Genomic DNA, 24334 nt, shown 5'->3' with positions numbered 1-24334 from the left:
CCATCATTTATTTCCAAAATCAAAACATTAGAACGAAGATGCAAGGATGGCATCCACCACCCCAGTATTGTCATTGGAGAAACTGAAAGAGGATGTTCAAACGTTAATAGTTGGAAAGGAAGAAATTGAAAAGGAAATAAAAGAACTTAGTGAAGTTTTAAAATCGGTGATTAATCATCTATAACTGTAGTTAATTAGGCTAGGCCTACCATCATCCATCATCATCTGCTCTCTAGGGCTACTAGGGCCTCTAGGATGGGTCGAGGCCAGGGAGGCTAGGCCTAGTAGGTTGATCCTGCTTTTCTTTAGACTTTAGCTGGGCTCTAGCTAGGGCAAGTCCTAGCTAAGTAGGACCCCAGTTCATTTAAGCCCCCTGGTTGGTTAACGAAATTAAATTTTATAAAATAATTACGTTCGAGAGAAGCAGTAAGTTAATTAAGGTACATAGAAAAATTGTTAGATTATCACTCGCCCTTGTCAAAAATTTGGAAAATATTGATGCAGGAATGAAAAAAATTGGGTTTTTTTTGCTGCATCATTTATTTCAATAGCTTAAAAAAACAATGCAATTTTGTGTAATAAAATTAAAGCAGTTTTTATACAATATTCTTGCCAAATAGAAACAGTCCCTCATTAATAGAAAAGAAAAGCAATATTCTATTGTTCCAATTAAAAAAAACCACCCACTCTCATTCTTTTTTTTTTTTTAAGTGATCCATCACAAAAAAGAATGACTAATAATTTTTTTCAATATGCCCTAATATTATTAGTACAGGTATTAATTATTACTTTGTTATGATTTTGTTATACCATGGAAAATTAAAAAGATAGGCCTAGTTTGGTATGAAAAATACTCCATCCAAATTCCAAGGTTAACCTACTGAAGTTCCCCTTTCAGTGGGGTGTTTCTGGCAATGTCCTATTCCTCCGAGCAGTGTACTGCATTCTTTCTAATTATTATTATTTTATATAATTTGTATAAGTAACAAATTATATTACTTAAGGATTCTTTTGAATGATGTTTTAGGTATGTCTACAAAATTGTTGATTTCTTCATCGATGCCATCTATATTTCTAAAAAATTACCCTGTATGCTTTACAATACTAGTAGTTGGTTTATTCAGAAATACATTAAAAAGTGGGTAGTGTATAATTTTATTTGACAATCACTCTATTCTGTTCAGTTAGCTTAAATAATATAATTAATATTATTATGTTTGTTGTCAATAATTTACTTATTTAGCAAAAAGATGTTGGAATGAATGGTCCATTAATTGATGGAGAGGGATATCCTAGGAATGATATTGACGTTTACACAGTGAGGACAGCACGCCATCGAATCATATGTATGTAAATGGAAGTTGAATAACTATGACTACTTTTGTTCTGTAACATATCTGTCAAATACTCTTCAATAATAGTTTTGGCACTATTTATTTTTGATGTAGATACAGTAAGACTAGCACATGAATAAAAGTCTATACAGTACAGTGAAAGTAATCCTGCATCGCAGATACTGTAACTGTTTTAACTTGGGTGATTGTCACTGAATCTCAAATGTCTGTCTCTTTCCAGAGTTACTGTACTGTCTTTTTGTTTTGTCAGTGGAAAGGTTTCAAACACTGTGATCTTTAACAGTATGCATTGTAAAATGCTCAAATTAACATTGACACCTTCTAGGCAAAGAATGATGTAGTTTCAGGAGGTTGAATTATAATTCATCACTCCTGTTTGTAAAATTTTATTTAATATTTATTTAATATTTGAGGCCAATTTTTTTTCTTCCTTCAGGTCTTCAGAATGACTATAAAACAAAGATGGATGATATTGAAAAAGCACTGCATGAATTGCATGGTGCTCAGCGTGATCAACTTGAAAAGAGTGTAGAACCTGTTCAGATTGAAGAAGCCAGACTTTCCCCCTTTGCTAAAATTGATTTGGTAACTCCTGGATCACCAGCAGAAACTGGGGTGCGTATCGTTCAATATAATATTGTACAATGCAGCTGTAATCAAATGTGATTGTAATTTGCTTAATCAAACCTTATTCAATTTATTTGCCTATACAAATGGTCTATATTGTCGTATTTAACTTTAAAATTGGTGGTTTTAAATGAGCGATTATTTACAATGACCCTTGTTATGAATTATGATTATTTTTTCACAGATGGACAAAGTTTGGCCCAATGCCAATTTTGATGCGGCCAACAAACATAATTTACTCGCCCTGTGTGCAGCTCACCTACCATCCTCAGTTATAAAATCCCAAGTTGTTACAGCCCTTTTCTGATCCATAAAAAGTAATATTAAACTGAGCATAAAGCGGAATAAAAATAGTGCAAACAAGGGTGGTACCACGATTTTTCCAACAGGGGCTGACTCCCGGACGAGAACGCAAGTGGCTGTGGTTGGGCATCACTCAAAATGTCTTGGAAGTGATCCAGGGGCATATTTAGAGGTTTCAAGGGCTTATTTAAATGACTTTAGAGTCTAATATGTAAAAATATATTTTTTTTCCCGAAAAGAATGTAGGGCCCCCCCCCCCTCCGGCGCCACAACATGCATCAAATTTTGACCATAAAACACCAAACATTGTGTGTAACCCTCCGCTGCACTCCAAACCATTTCTATGCACGCCTCTGATTTATCATCTACCTGTATTTTGTTATATTTCTGCAAAGGATTTTAGAGTTGGTGATGAAGTAGTATATTTTGGATCAGTGCATAAGGGGAACTTTAAAAACATCCAAGCAATTGGCAGTATTGTACAAAATAGTCAAGGAGTAAGTACGATATTAAGTACTGTCATGGATCGGGTATTCTATCTTTCAATTATTTCATAGTTTCTTGTATACACAGAGATATGGAGTCATGTCTCAAATACTGAAAACTCGGCTTCCTTGGCAAAAACTTGAATTTTTTACTGGGTAGGTCCAACTACCCAGAAACACATTGTAATGTTAAGAGGGCCGCCACTCAGTTATGATTTTTTCGCCTATACCAAATTTTATATTGTTTGCAGCTTATATCTCTTGGCAAGGGGTTCCTGTATTAGGATTTATTATTTATAATAATTATCTATCTGTACTCATATAATGAACAAAGGTTCTTTTTACCCATCTTCCAGAAACCAATCAGGGTGATTGTTTTAAGAGATTCCAAGAGGATTGTTTTGTCTCTGACCCCCCAGCGGTGGAGTGGTAGAGGACTTTTAGGGTGAGTCAGAAAGACAGCAACACATTGGCTTAGTGCTCATAGCGCTGTTGTATTAGCTTAAGTATAAATGCTTACACATGTTCTTAGTGTATATAGCTCAATCTTAACACCTGATAATAAGTATATTTAAGGTTACATGTTTTTTACCAACAGATGCAATATTGTACCCTTGAGATGATGGAATAAAGAATTAGGACATCTGGAAGACTTGCTGGAATAAGTGTTGGAGCGAGCATGACTAGATGATGATTGAGGATGTTGATAAATACAAGAATATAAACTATTTAATAAAACATTAGAAAAGTAGACATTAGATAACATAATGTGTCATTACAATATCAAACTGACTACAAAATATACTTGATATACTTTAATCACTCTTCATTTCGCAAACATAAACAATAGCAACACTTGTATTTATATCAAGACAAAAACTCTCAGAAACGAAGTTCATGAATTGTGTTATTCTGAGCTTCAAATCTAAATAAAGTAAACAAGCGGCTCAGCTAAAGTTGATCTGTAATCGAGTTCTGATCGCAGCTAGGATTAAATTTGGTTTTGATGAAGTTGTGCATACTGTTTCTAATTCTTGTTGATTTTTAACACATCAATCAGCTTGTTGCTTGATCACTGACATCGACCCACTACACACAGAAAATCACTTCTCTTCAAAATTTATCTCTGCAATAATAAACAAGGAAATTTTAATACCATAATTAAGTGGTAATTTTTATTTCAGTTTCCAGCAAGAAAAAATCTAATAAATTTATAAGATTTATTTAGTGTACAGTAAAACCTGTCTCTTATACACATCTAGATGTGTATAAGAGACAGCGTTTACACAGTGAGGACAGCACGCCATCGAATCATATGTATGTAAATGGCTGTCTCTTATACACATCATTCATGTCTCACTGAAAGTAAATTTTGAGGATTTCTCTGGAATTTAACATACAATGGTCAACGGTTGTGCACTTGTGTGCATAACAATCGTGTCTGTGCACTTTCAAGGACAACAGAAAAAGAAAGATGAGTTTCCTACTACAGTACAGTACTTGTAAATTGAAGATATATTTTAGAATTTCCAAATTTATTTTTTATTTCATTAGACTTCACAGTGGCAATTATACAATATAATTAATACGCGATAAAGGTCAATTAAGTATTACATTAACAGATAAAGGTGGTCAGTACTATATATTGCCAACAATCTACAGACATCAAAGTTTAATATATAAAGATTGTTACATACCATTAAATTGAAATTCTGGGAACTGAGTCATATCACCACCACCATATAACCTGTTCAACTTTATTGTTTCCTGCTCAATCTCCTTCAAAATTTGTGGATTGGGATCAACCATTGCACCACTACTTGCTCTGCAACGGAAATACAGTATACATTAAATGCTGGTAATAATAGCACATCCTTTTACTTAACATTATCAGCATCATCTTTTAGCTTTATCACTATCACCACCTAGGACCCAGGATCCACTTTGAGCATCAGTAATTTCAACTAATATTTATGAACTGACGGAATTTTTTCAGCGGCAGATCCAGAGATTTTCTGACGGGAAGGGGGGGATGGCACAATATGAAGTCCACGCTGCCACGCCCACCGCTGCCCCACCATGGTTGTGTAAATAAGTGGTAAACAATCGAGCTCTCCTTTCTCCCACTGCTAGATCACCACTGAACTCATGGGTGCACTCCCTTTTTCTCTCTTGAACTCAAATTTGATCCCTCTTTTTTTTTGTTGGGGGGGGGGGGGGGTTGAACTGTTTTTTACCACACTCAAAGTAATATATAGTACTGAAATCTGCTAATACTAATGTTCAGTGAATAACTTCTAAAATCATTTGCTCCCCAAGTTTGTTTTACTAATGAATAGTACACACTCCACTACATGATACAGTACTCAGACATTTTATACTCACTTGCTTTTTTTTGCATATGCCCTTACTTTCTCTAGGTACAATTTCTGAATAGGATCTAGATTGCTTTCATTGGCCTTGTTCAATGCTACTGAGGAAGATGTTATGGTCCTGCTTATGTTCACAGACCACCTAATCATGGGGCACAAGTTCCTGACTGAGGCTTGCATCTTGACCTGCCAAAGACAATGTATTTGTTTAGGAAAATTGAGAAACTAAAAATAATTTAGGATTATTTTAATCTACTATTTTTATCAAAATTGTTTTATAAATTTCAAAAACATTTCCATGCAGATTGCCAAAAATTAGCCTTTGACTTAATCTTATAATAATATATAAACAATGTGGCAGTAATTACGATTTTGTTCTGCACACCTATTTTGCCTGCGATTTTCTGTGCAAATTTGAGATGGTTTTTGAGGTATCATCCACGCAATTCAAAAACTTTACACTATGGTTTATCATATTATAAATACACTAAATACGGCATTTATTTTTTGGGGCCATTGTCTCGATTACAACTCCTGAGCACCCAGTCATCTGTGGCAGGGCAAATGTGTTTCCAGTCCCTTTGTTCAAGCCACCTAGGCAGAGGTCCAGGAATGCACCAGGGTGGTGATGGATGGTGACCCCGAAGAATATTTGCATCTTATTTTGCCTATCTTTCCCATCCATGTCAGGTCTGTCATAAATAAATATACATAAAAATAAATAATTTAAATAAAATTAATTAATTCAAAATAATAATGCAGAAAAAGGCTACATGTACACTCTGCAGGTGGAAAACGGCGCCATGAGCAGCTCTACCAAGAGATGGATACATACGCCTAATAAGATGACATTATTATTATTTTTACTACTATTTATTTAGAATAATATAATTTGTGACAATATTTGCAATTATATACAATAAATATTTGATATATATGAATTGAAGTTGTGCGCAATTTTGAGCTTTTTTAGCTAAAAAGTACTGTAATCATCATTCTGGACCTTATAATATATTATAATTTTCTATATTATAAATGATTTGACTTGGGGATAGTTGACCTGGGGCCAAGTTGACCTGCTTGCGTGTGACATACGTGTTTGTTAGCCCTACAGATGTAAATTGCATTAAAACATGTGGTAAATGTTTAAAGATATCTGCAACCAATCAAGTGAATCTAATATTACAAAAAAGGCTATTAAATCAAAAAGTTCCAATCTTGCATATACCATGCTGTAAATTTTGCATTTTCTAGATTAAATAAAGTTTTGAATGAGAGAGCCGGTGTCAAAAAAGCTGTTTGGAAAAAACATCAGCTACTTAAAAAATATCAAATACAAGGATTATCAGGAGTAATAGATGTCAAAGCAATTTGGTTAAAAAGATAATAAGACAAACGCAGGTCAAGTTTGAAAAAAAGCTTATGAAGAATTTTATAAAGCAACATAAAGCTTTTCATATTTATGTTAGATCCCAGCAGAACATTAAACCTACAATTCCAATGCTTGAAAAAAAGAGGATGGGAACTTTACCGCAAATGATGCAGAAACAGCTGATGTTTTGAATACCTTCTTTCAATCCTTGCTCGCGACGTTTTTGACTTTGAAAATATCAAACCACGTTGGGCAGTTGGGTTTCGGTGTTGGATCAATAACTACGGCATATGGTTTATTGCCTTTTGACTTATTGCCATTTAGGGCAAATAGAAAAATTTATTAGATTATCACTCCCGTCCGCGTCAAAAATTCGGGAAAATATTGATGCTGGAATTATTAATTATTTCAACAGCATAAAATAACAATGCAATTTTGTGACTTCAAATAAATTTTCTTTAAAAAACTATAAAATTAATTAAACCAGTTTTTATACAATATTTACTATTACACTACAGGCCCGGGTACAGGCCAAATATAAACAGTCCCTCCCTCATCGATAAAAACAGAAGCCTAGGCCTACAGTATGTAGGCCTATTGTTAAATAAATTTGGAACGCAATATATCAGAATGAAAGTGGGCCCTTAATTTAAGTCCCCACTACGTGGACCCGATTGTCCTGGCGTGGGCCTGATCATCTCATCAGCCCAGTTAGGCTGCTGGCGAATAATAGGGCCAGACTACTACTACTAGGCCTAGGCAAGGAGTTGTTAAGTCACTATAACAACTCCCTATCCTAGGCTAGGCCCCTAGAGAGGGGAAGCCTCAGAACTAGGCCGTTAGGCCTGACTAAACCTACTAGGCCTAGCCTACTAGGCCTAGGCCCTAGCCAACCCTCCTAGGCCTGGCTGTATATTTGGATTACTTAACATATATAAGATAAAATCGCCCTTGCATGCTAATGTGTTTAAGAATATAGTATTGTAACAATTTAAAAGGTAATTACTAAATTCTATATTTAGTCGTTTTAATGAAATAATGCTCACACACTTACGAAATAGGCTAGAACTGTCCTCTTCGACGACGACGGCAGACTTGATGACTGAATGAATTAATGAAAAGGAACTTCAAAACAGTATCACTATGGATGGTGGTCCTACAGATTGCAGACTATTAGTATCTGTAGAGAAATTGAACTCGCGCATATTAAATTTTCAAAACAAAATAATAACACCAATAAATCAACAACCTTTTATTTCTAATGCATTTTTAATGAACCAAATTTTTCTTAATTCTATCCATCTACATAGCCTATATTAATACCTAGGCTACTTTGGCAGCTTGCCAGATACTTTCTTCCAGTGTGACTCTCTCTCCCCCTCTCTCTCTCTCTGTTATTCATCATTTTTCCATTTTTTAGTCGGTCATATAATTTTGCTCCTCTATAGAGCACCATTCCTCAACCTATGGGCGGAAAAATTAGAAGGTTTGCATATTCTTCAGAAACGAGGCCAAACGAAAAATAAATTTGAATTACAGTAAAAGTGCAAAAGTGTGGCATGCGTGCGTGTGTTGTTTCATGTTGAAATCTGTCAAAACATTTGTACTTCAGAGACAACCTAAAGTGTTAGTTTTGTCCATTTCAACGGTGTTTGGCTTTACAGTAATCAGCTGAAAAAGTGTCCCCTTAATAGTTATCTATAAAATATATTAAATAAGCCTCTGAAACCCTTACTTTAATTATCATAATTTTCAGGGGCTTCGGGGCGGCCCCTGGGCTGGATCACTTTCAAAACGCTTTGAGCCTCCGTCCAGCATGACCATGCCCACTTCGGGCCCGTCGGGAAAATCTGGCCTGGCGCCACCCCAGCATATATTTTCTCCCCTAAATTTTCTTTTTTCCTCCACATTTTTTTTTTTTCTTTCATAATTTTGAAAATTTTAGGAAGTGGTGAAGGGGATTGCCGACTGGGCCCCTTGAAATATTCATTATGAAGGTTGTTTAAATTTCCTCATAATCACCCGCTTATATTCATAAAAATAACTAATTAGGCCTAGCTCAAAAATACTATAAAGATATGGATTTGCGTCAGGAAATATCATGGGAGTGATGTTTTGCTCTATCTGACGTTACCGGACCGAATACTCAGTACGTCCCCAAATCCTAGCGAAAAAATTCGGGAAAGTGATTATTCCGGGGTGGGAATTGAACCAACGACCTCCAGGTATCTAACCTGATTTTTTAACCACTAGACCGCCGAGCTTGCGCTTGGTGACTAGTGATGAATCCGATTCCCAAGTAGCAACGGGTACTGCAAGTGCTATAAAGATATGAATTTGCGTCAGGAAATGTAGGAGTGATGCTTTGCCCTACATGACGTGTTATCGTACGATAACACGTTGTAGTTGGAACTACCCTTATTGTGAGTGGAAATACACTAAGGCCTACCGTATATTTTACGCTCAAACAGGACTAGAGAGATAGGAGGCACACATAAAACATTAGTTAGCATTTTTATTTTACATTTATTTTACAAACATTAAAGATGTGTATAAGAGACAGATGTTATGGTCCTGCTTATGTTCACAGACCACCTAATCATGGGGCACAAGTTCCTGACTGAGGCTTGCATCTTGACCTGCCAAAGACAATGTATTTGTTTAGGAAAATTGAGAAACTAAAAATAATTTAGGATTATTTTAATCTACTATTTTTATCAAAATTGTTTTATATAAATACTACACCTGTCTCTTATACACATCTAGATGTGTATAAGAGACAGGACTAAAAGCACGTACAGTACATCTAAGCTACTTCAATCATTTTACTGTTGCATCTATATGTTTACATTTAGAATTCATGTTAAAATTCACAGAAATTACTGGTGAAACTATTTGACCGTTTACTTTATTTTTGCTGTTGAATGGACTGATATCCAGCAAGGCCTGGTCAAGATATGTTTATTGAATGAACTGACATCCAGAAAGGGCTGTCAACAGATGTTGTTTGAATGGACTGATATTTTGCTAGGCCTGACCAGGAGATGTTGTTTGAATGGACTGATATTTAGCTAAACCTTGGTGGTTAGGAGAAGTGTATTAAATGGACTGATATTCAGCTAAGCCTGGACAAGAGATGTTGCTTGATTGGACTCTTATCCAGCTATACCTGGATGTCAAGAGATGATGTTTGAATAGACTGATATCCTGCTAAGCCTTTTAGCAAGGCTCATCTAGAGATGTTTACTAAATGGACTGATATTCTGCTAGGCAAATTCAAGTTAATAGATGTTTTATGTGACCTGTGTTTGGTATTTCGCTGTGTATTGTAGCAAGAGTGTGTAATCATTTGTGGCAACGACAAGCCAAACCAGTCACTTCTCACAAAAAAATTGATTTTTAGTTATCAATACAGAGTTAAAAAATGAGATATAAAATGGTAAAAGAATAATTTAAATCCGACATTTTGTTATGGAGTTTAAACATACTGCTGTTTAAAGCAAAATATTTGAGCAATCAGCCTTCAAAGTTTACGATTTTAGGCATTTCTCAGACAGAAACCATTACCATATTGTTAAAAATTATTGTTTTAACATTGAAAATGGGAAAAATAATAACATAGCATGATGTATAGATATAAAGGTTAGTTTAGTGGAATAAAGCAGATTTTAAAAATGCTGACATTCCAGCAGTTTTGGTCATTATCTCTGAAACACGATTTGCAAGTGGTTTGGCCTGTCTTTGCCACATTTATTGAAATATTTCATTTAATTCATTTCATTAAACACTAATAGTAGGTCTCCTTTTCAACCCATCCACCTGGTCTGCTACGAATGATGTAACGACGACATTCATCATAGATGAAGATGAGTAGACTGAATGGGAAGGCTGGGAACCACCAATTAATTCTGAAAAATAAAATTTCAAATAATACCATTAATTAGAACAAACATCTTACAACAAACATATTTTATCTTTGTATTACTAAATAGCATTAATATAAATGTCTTTCAACTGGTGAGTCCTAGTGGCAATGATTTGTCCCTTTAACCATGCATCCTACGTGGTAGTGCTACTTCATTAAAATTATTACTAAACATTTTAACCAGCAGCATTCTTTCCAAGTGATGGCATTTTTTATCTCTCCACTCAATTTATCTTTATAAAATAATCATAAAATTTTATCAATTTGCTATTTGCTTATGTCATAATATCCAAAAACATTAAAGAGGACAAGCATAGACAAGTACATGAAAGCATAGGGTTCATCTCCCTACATTATTATCTAACCACAAATATTCACATTCAAAGATAACAAATACTGCAATGAATCTGAAATGAAATATTGCTTTCCTGCAGGCTTCCAAACTGGGTTTGCCTTGTCAGGACCCTCTGTGTTTAATATTAAATATAAATACAAAACTGGGCTATATACCTGAGTGGGTACATCCTTAGACCATTCTCAAGACCTGGGCAATATGACAGGAATGCTGCCAAGCAGGTTTCAAATATGAGACCAGTGTTCAACACCCAGTTGCTGAAAGTAAATAACATGGATTATATCAAGTAACTGAAAGGCTTTCAAGTACAACATGAATTTTCACAATTTAGATGTTCAAGTTAAGTGGACATTCTAGTGACTTTATAAATACTACACTGCATTTCATAAATTAGATTTAAAGAGTATGATGATTGGCAACTTACTGCATTCCTTGATCAAGAAGTGAGTTCCTGCGAGTCTTACAAATGATAACATCAGCCCACTGCACAACGACAATGCTCACAAAGAATGCTGTATGACAGGTGTACTCAAGAACCTTTCGCTGTTGGTATGTCTGAAATATAATGATAAAAAATAATATTGAAAACATTACAATTAAAAACAAACACCATTTAATTTATCTCTAGTCATGCTGTTCTACGCACACAACCACATACGTTCAATGCCACACTATCCTACCAGGTACCCACTTATACTCCTGGGTGGAGAAAAGTAAAGTAAAGTGCCTTGCCCAATGACATAAGCAATGTGATGGGCCTCAGTCTTGAACTCCAAAGGCCCAACACCTTACACACTGTGCCACATGTTACAACACTGTGAAGACAAAGTGACTGTAGGACAGGCAGTGCAATGTATATTCAACCCAAACGATGTACTACAACTACTCTTTACACTGTAGTTGACTATCTATAATATGTGTGTGTCGTAATTATATTCTAGGTTTTACCATCATCACAAAGTTCAATACAAGCTGAATGACATACCCATTGGGATCCATAAGAATCTTCGACGCTGTGGTTGGTAACATCATCCCACTGTGATCTCAAGCCAACCAAGCGATTAGGCAGGAATCCATTCTCACCCATGATAACAAAGTAAGTAAAGAATCCAGCAGATGCTTGGATCATTCCAATCTGTCCGTAAGAAACACTGATGAGACGCTCATTGACCAGCTTATCTTTCTCAGAATCACGAGGTTGACGTTTCATGATATCACTTTCAGCTTCTTCATATGCAAGTGAAATGGCAGGCCACTGAAAATCACAACACAAAATCAATATGGGTCTGGGACAGTATCCTCACAAAAAGAACTTCAAAATACTATGAATTTCGACACCATCACATTTGCTGTTGACATTATTAGCTTTGGCTGATGGCATCATTAGCTTTGGCTGACAACATTCAGCATTATACTTTTTTTTCACATCTTGCACTGCTGGACAAACTTTATTAATGAAGGCATCTGCCTACCTACCCATACTGAGACTCTCAAGCAGATTATGGATGTATGGATAAAAATATTATTTTATTGAGTATTATAAAAATAAATTTTTAAACAAAGTGTTTTTGCTATTTAACTAAATTTAACACATGAAAAAATATATATATATATTTTAAAATGTAAATATAAATATATTCATAAAATGTTTGTATCAGTACTCACCAGATCAGTACCAAGATCGATACAGAGAATGGTGACAGTGCCAAGTGGTAGAGGTATCGACACCAAGATGAAAATCAAAAATGGAGATATCTCAGGGATGTTGCTTGTCAGGGTATAGGCAATGGACTTCTTCAAATTGTCAAAGATTAGTCTACCTTCTTCTACACCAGTTACAATAGATGCAAAGTTGTCATCAAGAAGAATCATATCAGCTGCCTGCTTACTGACATCACTACCAGCAATACCCATAGCAACGCCTACGGAAAATAATAATAATAAATAATAATAATAATAATAACAATAATAATAATAATGATAATAATTACCGACTTATATAGCGCATATTGTAGACTAACCTCTATGCAGTTTACATTAATAATAATAAAATAATCAACATTATCAAAATTGAAAATAACACTAGAACAATATATCCACATAAGAAAGTATAATACATACTCCAAGTATTGAAATACACGCCATCGTGTTGGGATTCAATATTTCGACATTAATTATGTCATCATAATTAATGTATTGGTATTTCAATACTTGGAGTATGTATTATACTTTCTTATCTGAGATTAATCAGTGGACCTTTCGGTTTTTAATATATCCACACTTGTTGCTTATTATAATTGTGCTTAGGGAATTGAGAGGTTTGTTTAGTAGTTGTATGTTTAGTAGTTGTTTGTTTAGTAGTTGTTTGTTTAGTAGTTGTTTGTAAAAAAGAAATGGTGTCACAGGAATAAAATCAAGCACATTAACACTCTGCCCGCCAAACAACAAAGATCTCTGTGATTGGTAACGCAACACTTGATTGCCAAACACGGTTTAAAAAAAAAATCCTATAGATTGAGTAATTACCAACATGTACTAACAACTTGAACACTATATTCAGTCTGGACTCAAGTGTTTTGCTATTTTAATGTGACCTATTCTCAGTGACCTAATATTGCATGGCGATACTGAAACGTGGTTATCTCAGCTTCATTGTGTGAATAACAACAAAATTGTGTTCCTTTCATTTTACTGTTAAGGGTCACAGATTGTGATTAGAATGAAGTGTTTGGTACCAAAATGTTTGTAGTTCTTGTAGTATGTATTAAATGTCAATCTAATCAAATACACACGGGAAAGAGTTAAAATTCGCTAAAAATCTGGCGCGGTGGCTGATAGGGCCTAATATTTTTTTTAACCCTCTGGTGGTCAGAGTGTTAACCAAGATACACCTACATTATGTTTGTAACGCCCCTTACTACAAAACAAGCAAAATCTATTGATAATATTAATATTGAAAGCGTTAGAAGTGCTTACGAAGAGTTGTAAGAAATTTTTATTAGATTTGTATATACTAGACTTGGTAATGTGTGCTCTTCCTCTATTAATTCCTCTTAACACTTTCATCTCAATACCCCTACATTTTCAACTCTCTTCTATTTCCCTCTTAAAAATCCTACCGATATCTGCTTTCTTTAAGGCAGGAGAATCATTGACACCATCTCCCGTCACAGCCACAATCTGCTTAGCCCTCTGACAACCTTCTACAATGATCAACTTCTGCTGAGGTGAAGTACGAGCAAACACAATTTCTGTGTGTTCACTGAGAATACTATCTAGGGCTTCATTTGAAATGTCTTTCAATTCAGATCCATGAACAACACAAGCTTTGGCATCACTATACACAAATAAATAATAATCAAATAATGTAATGTAATTTGATAGTGCACATATTACATAAGTTTTTATGCGCTTTAAGTAATACAGTACCACCAGCCACAGCATTTCTTATCCAGAAAAAGCAATTCAATAACTAGAAAGCTTCATTTTTGTCTAGCAATACAATGTTAATATAGAAATATATGCTATGTCATTTGCCAAATAATGCAATATGCCTTCTTGAAATTACCTAGATTTTTATGGAATTAAAAATTTGTGATGTGACTATACTCAATCAATCTTACCGTGGGTTTACTTCACTAACTGGTACACTAAGACGCTGAGCAATATCTTCTACAGTCTCATTTCCTTCAGAAATAATACCAACACCTTTAGCAATGGCCTTTGCTGTGATTGGATGATCTCCTGTTACCATGATAACCTAAAAACAAAACAATTACATTATTTTTTACAATATAAACAATTTGAATATTTTTGGAGAAATTTAGTTAGAGTGATGAAAAACTTTTATTGCATAAAAAAATGAAATTACCTTAATTCCTGCACTTCGACACTTGCCCACAGCATCAGGGACAGCAGCACGAGGAGGATCGATCATAGACATGAGTCCAACAAAACACAAATTATCAAGAGGAAAGTTTACATCACTTTCAACATTGAATTCAAAACCACGAGGAAATTTATCAACAGGTAACCAAAACTGACAGAAGCCTAGAAGAAAAAAATGATTGACCATGATGAATATATACTCAACATACACAGAATAAGTCTCATTATGAGGCATAGAAAGTGGAGTTATTGGTCGTGAGAAAAAAAATCATGTTGTCATGCTTACAATACAAAGGCTGTCATACAAAGTTCTGTTATCTTTCGACAACAAAACATAAAAGTAGTTTGTTTTTTAAATCGACTAAGCACTTACCAAGCACACGCTCTCCTAGACCACCAAGCTCTAAGTAAGCATTGTTGAAAGCAGCTTTCATCTCATCACCCAAAGGCTTTTCAGTTCCATCCAACGATATGGTGCTACAACGATCAAGGATTCTTTCAGGTGCTCCTTTCATCACCATCAAGTAACGCTCATCACCTTCAACCTCATGAACAGACACCTGGTACTTATTGGTGGAGTTAAATGGAATCTCCGCAATTTTTGGATTTTTAGATCGAAATTCTTTAACATTTCCACGAGTTAATTCTGCATATTTAGTTAAAGCAGACTCAGACGCATCACCAGTTGTCTCCCTGCAAATAAATTAGTTAATCACAATATTTACATGAAGAGGTTTAGATAGTTTTAGTACATTAGGCTTTACAATAATAATGTAAAGTGCTCCATAACTTAATGTAATTTACAATCCATTCTTGTTATCATACCTTTGCTGCACCGGGACACTCTCTTGTCCAGCTTTGAATTCTGATCGATTACAGAGAATAGCAATACGGGTCAATTCTCGCCAGGTTAGAGATTCCTTGCTCGTAGTACCACCGCCTAAGTCAAAACAACAGTCAACCATTAATGCATTTCCTAAGAGTACATTTAAAATTACATTTTGAATGGACACTGTTGATTTAATTGAATTGCTGGAACAAGCACACCTAATGTGCCTTTTGTTGATGGCAGTAAAGAACATCTGGTGGATATACCTTTATGATTTGTCAAAGTTCTACCAAAATGTTTAGAAATACTACTTTAACAATTAAATGATGGTACAAACACTGCACATTTTACACTACCAAGCTACACATTCAAAGTAAAGAATGTGGTAACTTACCAGATTGATCTTCAGTTGTGTCAGCCTCAACAATTGAATTGTCAAACCACAAATGAGCCACTGTCATTCGGTTTTGCGTCAAAGTTCCTGTTTTATCAGAACAAATGGTTGAAGTAGATCCCAAAGTCTCTACAGCTTCCAAGTTCTTCACTAAACAATTCTTCTTAGCCATTCGTTTGGCTGTTAGAGTCAAACACACCTACAAAATAAAACAAGTATCACCAAAAATATATTAATAATTAGACCAACAGTACAAATTAAAGACTGACAAACTCTGCTATACTGTATTCTGAATGATTAACCAATACTCACGGTGACAGTTGCAAGCAGGCCCTCAGGAACATTGGCAACGATGATGCCAATTAAGAAGACTACAGCTTCAATTAATGTGTAGTCCAATCCGAATGAGAGGAAGAAGAAAGTCACTCCAAGGAAAACGGCAACCCCGCTAATAATGTGGATAAAATGCTCGATCTCCCTTGCAATGGGAGTCTCGCCCACATCAAGTCCAGATGCTAAGTTAGCAATACGTCCCATAACTGTATTATCACCACACTGAATTACAATGCCTTTAGCGTTCCCTGACAATACAAAATAAACATTTATTCTCAATTTCAATAACATTGCAAAAAAAATCCTAAAAAACATGATTTTATTATTATTCTCTATTTCACTAAGTTTTGATAGAACAGAATTTACTACTATAATAGGCATGAGAGACAAGCTACCTAGCGTATTAAAACATGGGCCAATTACGTGTACGTTGTGTCGCTTCAAAATACCTGGTCAGAATACAGCATGAGGTGTTTCAGAACATACATCAATCTTAAATACATAATTATACATACTGAAAATGAATGCATCTGAGACTGATTTACCTTCTACTGCATTGGTAGAGAAAAATGCGATGTTTCTGGTTTCAAGTGGATTATCATTTGTGAACTCTGGTCCACGAGACTGAGGTTCAGATTCACCAGTCAGTGAGGAATTGTCCACTTTCAAACTTCTTGCTTCGATTATGCGGATGTCAGCAGGAATTCGATCTCCACTTTTCACCTCAACAATGTCACCAACAACAACATATTCGGCATTAACAGAACTCCATTGACCATCGCGCAGAATCAAAGCTTCCTGAACATAACAACATAGGAATTTACCATTAAAATTTATTTTAGTTTTATTATTTTAATATGACCAATTTAATACCTAAACTGAATTTAACAAGAATGAAGATTAAGTTGAAAAGCCTACCTGTGGCACCATCTTTTCAAAGCTCTCCATGATAGCAGCACTCTTAGCTTCTTGATAATAAGAGAAACATCCAGTAATGATGACCACAATGGCTAATACAAGTCCCAGGTACAACTAATATGTAAACACATTCAATTACTAACATACAAAGATAACATACAAAGGAACACTTGTAATTATGTTAAACGGCACCTAAAATGTATTGACTTAGCTGCCAGCCATGTTTAGGAGTGGAGGTGGTGTGTGTAATGTTAGTTTCCCTTGTACAAGGAACTTTTATCCAAATTGTGTTGTATTATTTGGGGAAATATTGAATTATAAAATACATATTTTCAGATCCATTATTACATTAACTTGAATTTGTACAAATAAAGAAGTATAGTAGAAAGAAGTATACATTTTAATATTTTCTAATCTAAACTCTTGTTATTTGCCAGCTGTAAGATTTGCAAGCACTTATTTAAAAAAAATTCAAATTTTGCTAAATAGTAGATAATAAAACTAATGTTAATGAAACTCTCCAATTGAATACAATTGCTAAGGCCCACAAACACTGGTTAGTTAATTTGTGGTTTGACACAATTTGAAAAGACTCATTTCAGATTTACAAACTAGCTACATGAGGATAACATTAAAAGAAAAAAGTAAAGTAAATTGTTATATTACTCTTCAAGCAATAAAAAGAAACATGTTGGAAGTGGTAGTTCTTTGATTAAAAACAGAACAAATCTTTTATAAGTATAAAGCAGTAAACTTTTCCAATTGATTTAACTGAAAAAACTACAAATAAAACCAAGCAGTTTGCAAAAGATTTAAACCCAAAGCAAAGTGTTATATTATCCATTTCAAACAAACTTTATTTTTTTCCATTTCCATAAGTGTTAAAGCATATGGGTTGGTTTGATGAGTTTTTCTGAGTTTTCAAAAGGTTCTTAAATTCCATTTGTCTACATCAATGTATTGTGAAAGTATTCACAAAAGATTGATGATAAATTATATGATCACTTCCAACATAATATCACTTGACCTGAGGAGCATGTTGCTGGTGCGCAACCTGTTCTTCCACTCACATTATCTTTAACAGCCTCATCAAATCCAGCTTTCCCACATTCAATACCAAAAGCAAAGAAACAAAGAATGGATCCAACCCAAAGTAGGGTTGCAAAACCGCCAAACAACTGCTTACAAAATTTGATCCATTCTGGTGTCTTTGGAGGTGGTGTTAATGAATTGGGCCCATCACGCTCCAGAATTTCTTTGGCTCTAGCTTTAGTTAGCCCCTATAGTTCAACAAGCAAAAAAACTGTTAGTGGTAACAACAAACTAGAGTTAATTATAACTTTGATGCAAACTTACATTGTCTTTCATGGCTTCATCAAATCCATTCTTGCTACATTCAATGCCAAAGGCAAAGAAACAGAGAATGGATCCAACCCACAGTAGGGTTGCAAAACCACCAAATAACTGCTTACAGAATTTGATCCATGCTGGCGTCTTTGGAGGTGGAGTTAACCGATTTGAGCCATATAGGGCCAAATTTCTGGCAACAATTTCCGGAGTCAATCCCTAAATGTTTTGTATCACCAAAATGCCAATGCAATTTTAATTGATAAGCAGATTTTAACTACCAAAGATTGCAAACAAAAAACACTGGCAAAAACATTTTTAACCTAGACATAATAACCAGCACTGACAAATCATGATTCATCAGCAGTATCAACATATTTGACTTCAATGCTCTATCAACAACACCATCAAAATATTCAATATTATCATCATCAACAACCATATTGTCATGCTATAAAGATATAAATTTGCGTCAGGAAATATCACAGGAGTGATGTTTTGCCCAACCTGACATGTTATCGTACCGAATACTCAGTACGTCCCCAAATACTCCCAAAAAAAAGTGATTTGCACTACCCGCTGCTACTAGGGGATTGGATTCATCACTAGTCACCAAGCGCAAGCTCAGTGGTCTAGTGGTTAAGACATCAGGCTAGATACCTGGAGGTGGTGGGTTTGATTCCCACCTGAATCACTTGAGAATTTTTTTCGCTAGTATTTGGGGACGTACCGAGTATTCGGTACGGTAACATGTCAGGTAGGGCAAAACATCACTCCTACCATATTCATCATTAATGTTACCAACTAATTAACCATTTGGTTGACATGAACATATTAAAAAACAAGCATTCAATGACATCATTATCTCAGCATCAGAATCATAAAATGATACCACGAAAGTAAATTTAAGCCAAGTTATTGAGTACTCACAGTCTCAGGATTTGTGGTCAATCTTTCAAAGAGCTCTTCAATTGGTACTTTATGTTCATCCTATGGAAACAACATATTTCTTTATACTTAAGATATCATTTTTAACTAACTTACTGTATGTACAAGACTTCATCATTATTAATAATTATATTTTTTTTAGCAATACATTCTAAGGAGACAACCAGAAATCAGCAGTAGGCACATTCATTTTTTTCAATGTGAATAGAACAACTCTTTGAATTTCAAAGCCATTGCTAATGAAACTTATAAATCATTCAAACAGGATAGGATAATGCTATGATATCCAATCACATTCTTTCTTGCATTCATTACCATATATGGGCATGCTTATTCATAATGCAGTAGTAGGCTGAGATGAAGGTAGATTTCAGCAAAAATAAGCAATAATGTTATGATGTAACTTTACAATATAGACCTAAGCTTTTTGCTATCTGAAATAAATGTAGTTTATTGTACATATGGAATAATTTAGCAATTGATTATTTGTTATAAGTAATGCAAACCTACCAACTCCAATTCTTTCTTAAGATCATCCATATCTGCCTTCTTCCCCTTCTTCCCCTTCTTGTCCTTCTTGGCAGAAGGCTCCACCGTCACTTTCATGTCCCCCTGTCAATGATGTCATAATTTATCATTAAATTAATAATAATCACAGCAATATCAAAATAAGAATTATTCAATGATTGTAAATTAATATTGCAATGAGGATCCTCTGAAATTGCACAATGTTAACACCTTGTCAATTCAAGTGGATTTTTTCACACATGTGTTATCCAAACTTTTACTACCTTAATTCAACTGTCATATTAATATTGATATTGATTTTATGAATTATTTTTGCTCTTGGTGTCAGAGATAATGAATATTTTTAATAAAATCAGGTTTGATGTACAGTATTTATTTATTAAAATTATTATTCCTATCTTATTTTTCTTTTTTCTGCTATAATAATCACTATATTCGGTTAATTAAGTTCAGTATAACCTAACCAGAAAAAAAACTACCAACACGAGTCGTCTGAATGAAAACATGTTTATCCATGATGAATGAAAAAGTGTGTTATTAACATCATGAGATTAGATGATTGTGAGGTGCATGGAAACAATAAATAAATACATAAAACATAAAAGTTAAAATTTGAACAAATAAATTAATAATTAAATACTGGTGTTTGCTGGAAGGTGTGCACTGTGAAACCCTTGACTGTGCCCTGTTTTGGTTTTGTTGCTCTTATTTGCATTTTTATGTTTTCTTTCCAAAGTTTTATTTTATTTAAAAAAAATTTATTATTGTATATGAGAGTTTATGTGTCTTTTTGATGTTATACTGTACATGTATGATGTTTTTGTCCAGGGCGTTTTCCCTTAGTTTAGACATCGAGTCTGTGTAACCTGTCCTTTTGCTTCCTTTTTTATCTGTGACTGATGTTTTTGTGAGTCGCAATAAATTAAATAAAGAAAGACAATTTAGCGATTAAAATAAAAACGATAGAAAGGTCAGTCAAACATACAGATGTTTTTTATAAGAATTACTGTTATAATATTTTATTAAATGGTAGAATGTACGGCACTTTGGTTTTATCGAAGTTAAACTTAGCTAACCCAACCAAAAACTACTTTAAAGACCAGTTCTTGTCAGGATTAAATATTTCAACATTATTTATGTCATCATCAGGAATGATGATACTTATAAGATACTTAAAGGAAATATCTACTTGGTCAGTCAGCTTTCCGTTAATAATAAAATACAATATTGCCTTTGTTCCTATTAAACAATGCTGCTATTAATAATGTTTTGTTATAGGTGACATCATTACTTTCATTATGACCATGGGCTATAGGAATGAATATGTTGTAACTGAATGAAATACTGTAGTTTTTCTTTTTAAAGGATATTGTAATGAAAGCCTGAACGTACATTTGTTTCAATAAGCATTTGGAAACCAGTCAACAGGATATGAGTAATATTAGGATATTGGGTCATTCCGTGTTGAATTAACCAATTTACTGAAATGTGGTATGGGTCACGGACTTAATTAAAAATTAACCTTATTTGTAACAAACAATAATCTATGTACAGTACATAGAGAGCATGTATGAATAATCCCAACTCTGAGTTTGTTTCCAAACTAGGGCCTGTAAAATCAATAATGCATAAGATTCTTGTTAATGAACATCTGAATCCTGCGCATGTAAAGGTTGTCAACAGGCCACAATTCAGAACATCCACTAAATACGATTGTTATCTGAAATAAATTTCTGCCAATTTCGAGATGACCCTTAGCGACATTTGCTAATTGACATTGAATGACCCGGTATTCCATGATTTAATTTACTAATGATATGCAAACCAGACTACATACTTCATAAAAAGTACTAAATTAGAAGCTAATTTTTGATAGAATTCATCTAAATTCAAAATTTTTACCCAAATCACTCAAAACTAAAACTGTGAATAAACAGACAAAACTAAATAAAGGTTAATGAGTTAACTATCCAGAATTGAACATCTGTAAATTGTTATACCTGTAAACATTTGGCTATCAACATGCAGGTAGTGAAGTTGCAATGTAAATATTTTTAATTAATCTACAGTAAGAGACTAACGACACAATGAGAACAGCACAGGAATCTTTGTTGTAAAAAAATTCATGACTCTTTAATTGCATAGGCTCATAGATGAAAGTCTTTCAATTAATGATTTGCAATAATTCAAATTATGACAAGATTTAAATACTTTCAACAAGAAAAAATAAGTTTTAAATTTGTACGACCGTTTCAACTGTGATGTATGTAAACAATTTTATTGTATATTTTCAGTCAATTTGATTCAATGAATGACCAATACATCCTAAATATAAATTATAATAAATTGACTTGAAAATAAAAAAAGACTGTGGGAAAGGCAAATGACATATTTTATTTATGTCAATGTGTAAAATATAGGCCAACAAATGTATTTTGAATACCGTACTCGCGCGAATAAGCGCCCCTCCTAATGTGAAAATTGTCTTAAGCGCCTCATTTGAATAAGCGCCCCTCGATTCCTAAAAAAATTCAATCATACAGTACAGTACATCACTAACTTAATTTTCTGCTTCAACTATTTGCATCTATCTTAGCATTGTCGGTCGGTTGGTCAGTCAGTCCATCTATCCATCTGTCGGTCTGTCATGAGTCTCCATTAAGTTTAGGTTTTAACATTGGTTTTCAGTTTTGATGCATCTTTAGAATGGAGGAATGCCGTTCTTGTTTTATTGATACCCTTTTTGGATTTAGAACTACAGTATTTAATATCTAAAAATTAAAATACTGTACGGTCATTTTCAGTCAACAAAAATAAACTGACCTCATCACTCTTGTATTTAAGCAAGAAACCCTGCAATGATCCTGATAATCTGCATTGGCAGATGGCCAACACGCTTACCACCACCATCAACACTACCACTAATTTCATCTGCTGTTGTGTAAATACCCCCAACATTTATGAGCCATGCTCTCTCGACTATTACATTTTCTTCACCAAAACCATTCATATATCTTCGATTAAAAAAAAGTGCCCCTTGAATTTGTCAATTTCCCATAAGCACCCCTTCAATTTTCATCTATTTCATAAGCGCCCTGTTTAAAACGCCCTTCAAATAGAGCCAAAAATATTTTAACCGCCCGCGCGCGAGTACAGTACTGACTGTATAGATGCTCAGTGCTGTGACCTTTGATTGTTGTACCTATTGGCCTACAATGTCTTTCGAAATTGTAGTGGTATACACAACAATAAATCATTTACAGATGTTCAGGGTCCAACTCCATGTAATTAACATAACAATGATATCCTTTTAAGCAGATTAAATATTATCAGGTGTTCCCTTAGTTACCATCTACTCCATATTCACCCTGGTGCTCTGCTTCAGACCCCATTGTTGGAAATAGATTAATTTGTCGATTTTATGGGTCATCCATCCATAGGCCTAGTACTAGGCCCTAGTAGTACATATTCTTTCAAACAGGCAATTTTCTTTTTGATCTATTTTTTAATATTATTTCATTGTTGTTTTATATTATTATGAGTGAATGCTACTAAATACATCAAACTAAAAAATTACTATTATTCCTGCACATAAGCGCCTATCGACAAGGGCACTTACACAAAACGAGTCACAATGTTACAGGTTACTACTAAAGCCTAGGTCTACTACTACTAGGGCCTACTCTAGGTAGCCTAGGCCTAGCCTGAGGCCTCTTCATCATTCTCTCACTCTTTGCTTTTTATGTACCTGGCCAAATTATATTTTAACAGTTCAATGCTTTTTGTGTATTACTTATTGTGTATTATTTATAGGCCTAGCTGGATACACATATAACATTAAACAAAACAACCAATATTATAAAAATAACTCACAGCATCACTTTTCTTCGCTGTAGCCGCCATTTTGAGTTCCTTCCAGTTGAGTTATTACTTTATAAATGCACTCTCATGCACGCAGTCAAGACGCGGTCATACAGAAATCTGCGGCTCTTTCGATCATGCAGCCGCCACGCCCTTATGTGACGTCATTGACCAGTTGATTTAATTGTACAGGGGAGTCTGCACACACGTTTTTCATTTCATTTGTTCGTCTCAGTAAACATTAAATACAGTGAAACACAGAAACATGAAACCCAAAAAGTGAACTATATCGACTATCGTCTACAACTTGCACATGAAGATTGTCCCTACTGATGCACATAATAAGCTTGTTCCCACTCCGATGTGGCAAAATGTGCAAAGGTTTGTTAATAAAAGGGCTTGGAAATGATTTGCTAAATTCTTTGCCCTACCTAATCCATATCCTTTTGGCTTATCTTCGGAAACGCGACAGAGTGGCGATGATGTATTTATAT

The 24334-nt window shown here is 34.4% G+C and overlaps 3 protein-coding genes across 4 annotated transcripts; 1 reads left to right on the top strand and 2 right to left on the bottom strand.

The window, feature by feature from the left end:
• The first annotated feature begins 7 nt into the window (after positions 1–7).
• LOC117101019 (26S proteasome non-ATPase regulatory subunit 9-like) lies at positions 8–3781 on the top strand. The gene is made up of 6 exons (XM_033240872.1): positions 8–166; positions 1244–1346; positions 1792–1970; positions 2681–2782; positions 3127–3215; positions 3369–3781. The coding sequence occupies exons 1-6, from the start codon at positions 47–49 to the stop codon at positions 3391–3393; spliced, it is 618 nt and encodes a 205-aa protein (XP_033096763.1). The 5' UTR covers positions 8–46; the 3' UTR covers positions 3394–3781.
• Positions 3571–7709, bottom strand: LOC117101020 (ATP synthase-coupling factor 6, mitochondrial-like). Its single transcript, XM_033240874.1, has 4 exons — positions 7569–7709; positions 5156–5328; positions 4468–4595; positions 3571–3896 (listed from the first exon to the last, which is right to left on the bottom strand). Exons 2-4 carry the CDS (start codon positions 5320–5322, stop codon positions 3874–3876), a joined length of 318 nt encoding a protein of 105 aa, XP_033096765.1. The 5' UTR covers positions 5323–5328; positions 7569–7709; the 3' UTR covers positions 3571–3873.
• A 1725-nt stretch (positions 7710–9434) lies between these two features.
• Positions 9435–24006, bottom strand: LOC117101018 (sodium/potassium-transporting ATPase subunit alpha-3-like). Of its 2 annotated transcripts, none has more exons than XM_033240871.1 (18): positions 23853–24006; positions 19962–20063; positions 19434–19493; positions 18513–18722; positions 17157–17270; positions 16784–17036; positions 16218–16486; positions 15906–16104; positions 15508–15622; positions 15056–15375; positions 14666–14844; positions 14418–14554; positions 13914–14131; positions 12460–12716; positions 11780–12049; positions 11219–11349; positions 10950–11051; positions 9435–10422 (listed from the first exon to the last, which is right to left on the bottom strand). In XM_033240871.1, exons 1-18 carry the CDS (start codon positions 23880–23882, stop codon positions 10302–10304), a joined length of 3087 nt encoding a protein of 1028 aa, XP_033096762.1. In that variant the 5' UTR covers positions 23883–24006; the 3' UTR covers positions 9435–10301. The 2 variants fall into 2 exon arrangements, with proteins under 2 accessions (XP_033096762.1, XP_033096761.1); XM_033240870.1 differs by lacking the exon at positions 18513–18722 and adding an exon at positions 18227–18436 and having other exon boundaries at positions 23853–24005.
• Positions 24007–24334: the final 328 nt, after the last annotated feature.

The sequence above is a fragment of the Anneissia japonica genome, unplaced genomic scaffold (genome assembly GCF_011630105.1).
Source record: "Anneissia japonica isolate Jap-2015-1 unplaced genomic scaffold, ASM1163010v1 scaffold1785_len1016330_cov206, whole genome shotgun sequence".
NCBI lineage: Eukaryota > Metazoa > Echinodermata > Crinoidea > Comatulida > Comatulidae > Anneissia > Anneissia japonica.
Note: the sequence above shows the minus strand (reverse complement) of the source record. Positions and strands in the feature narration are given on the sequence as shown.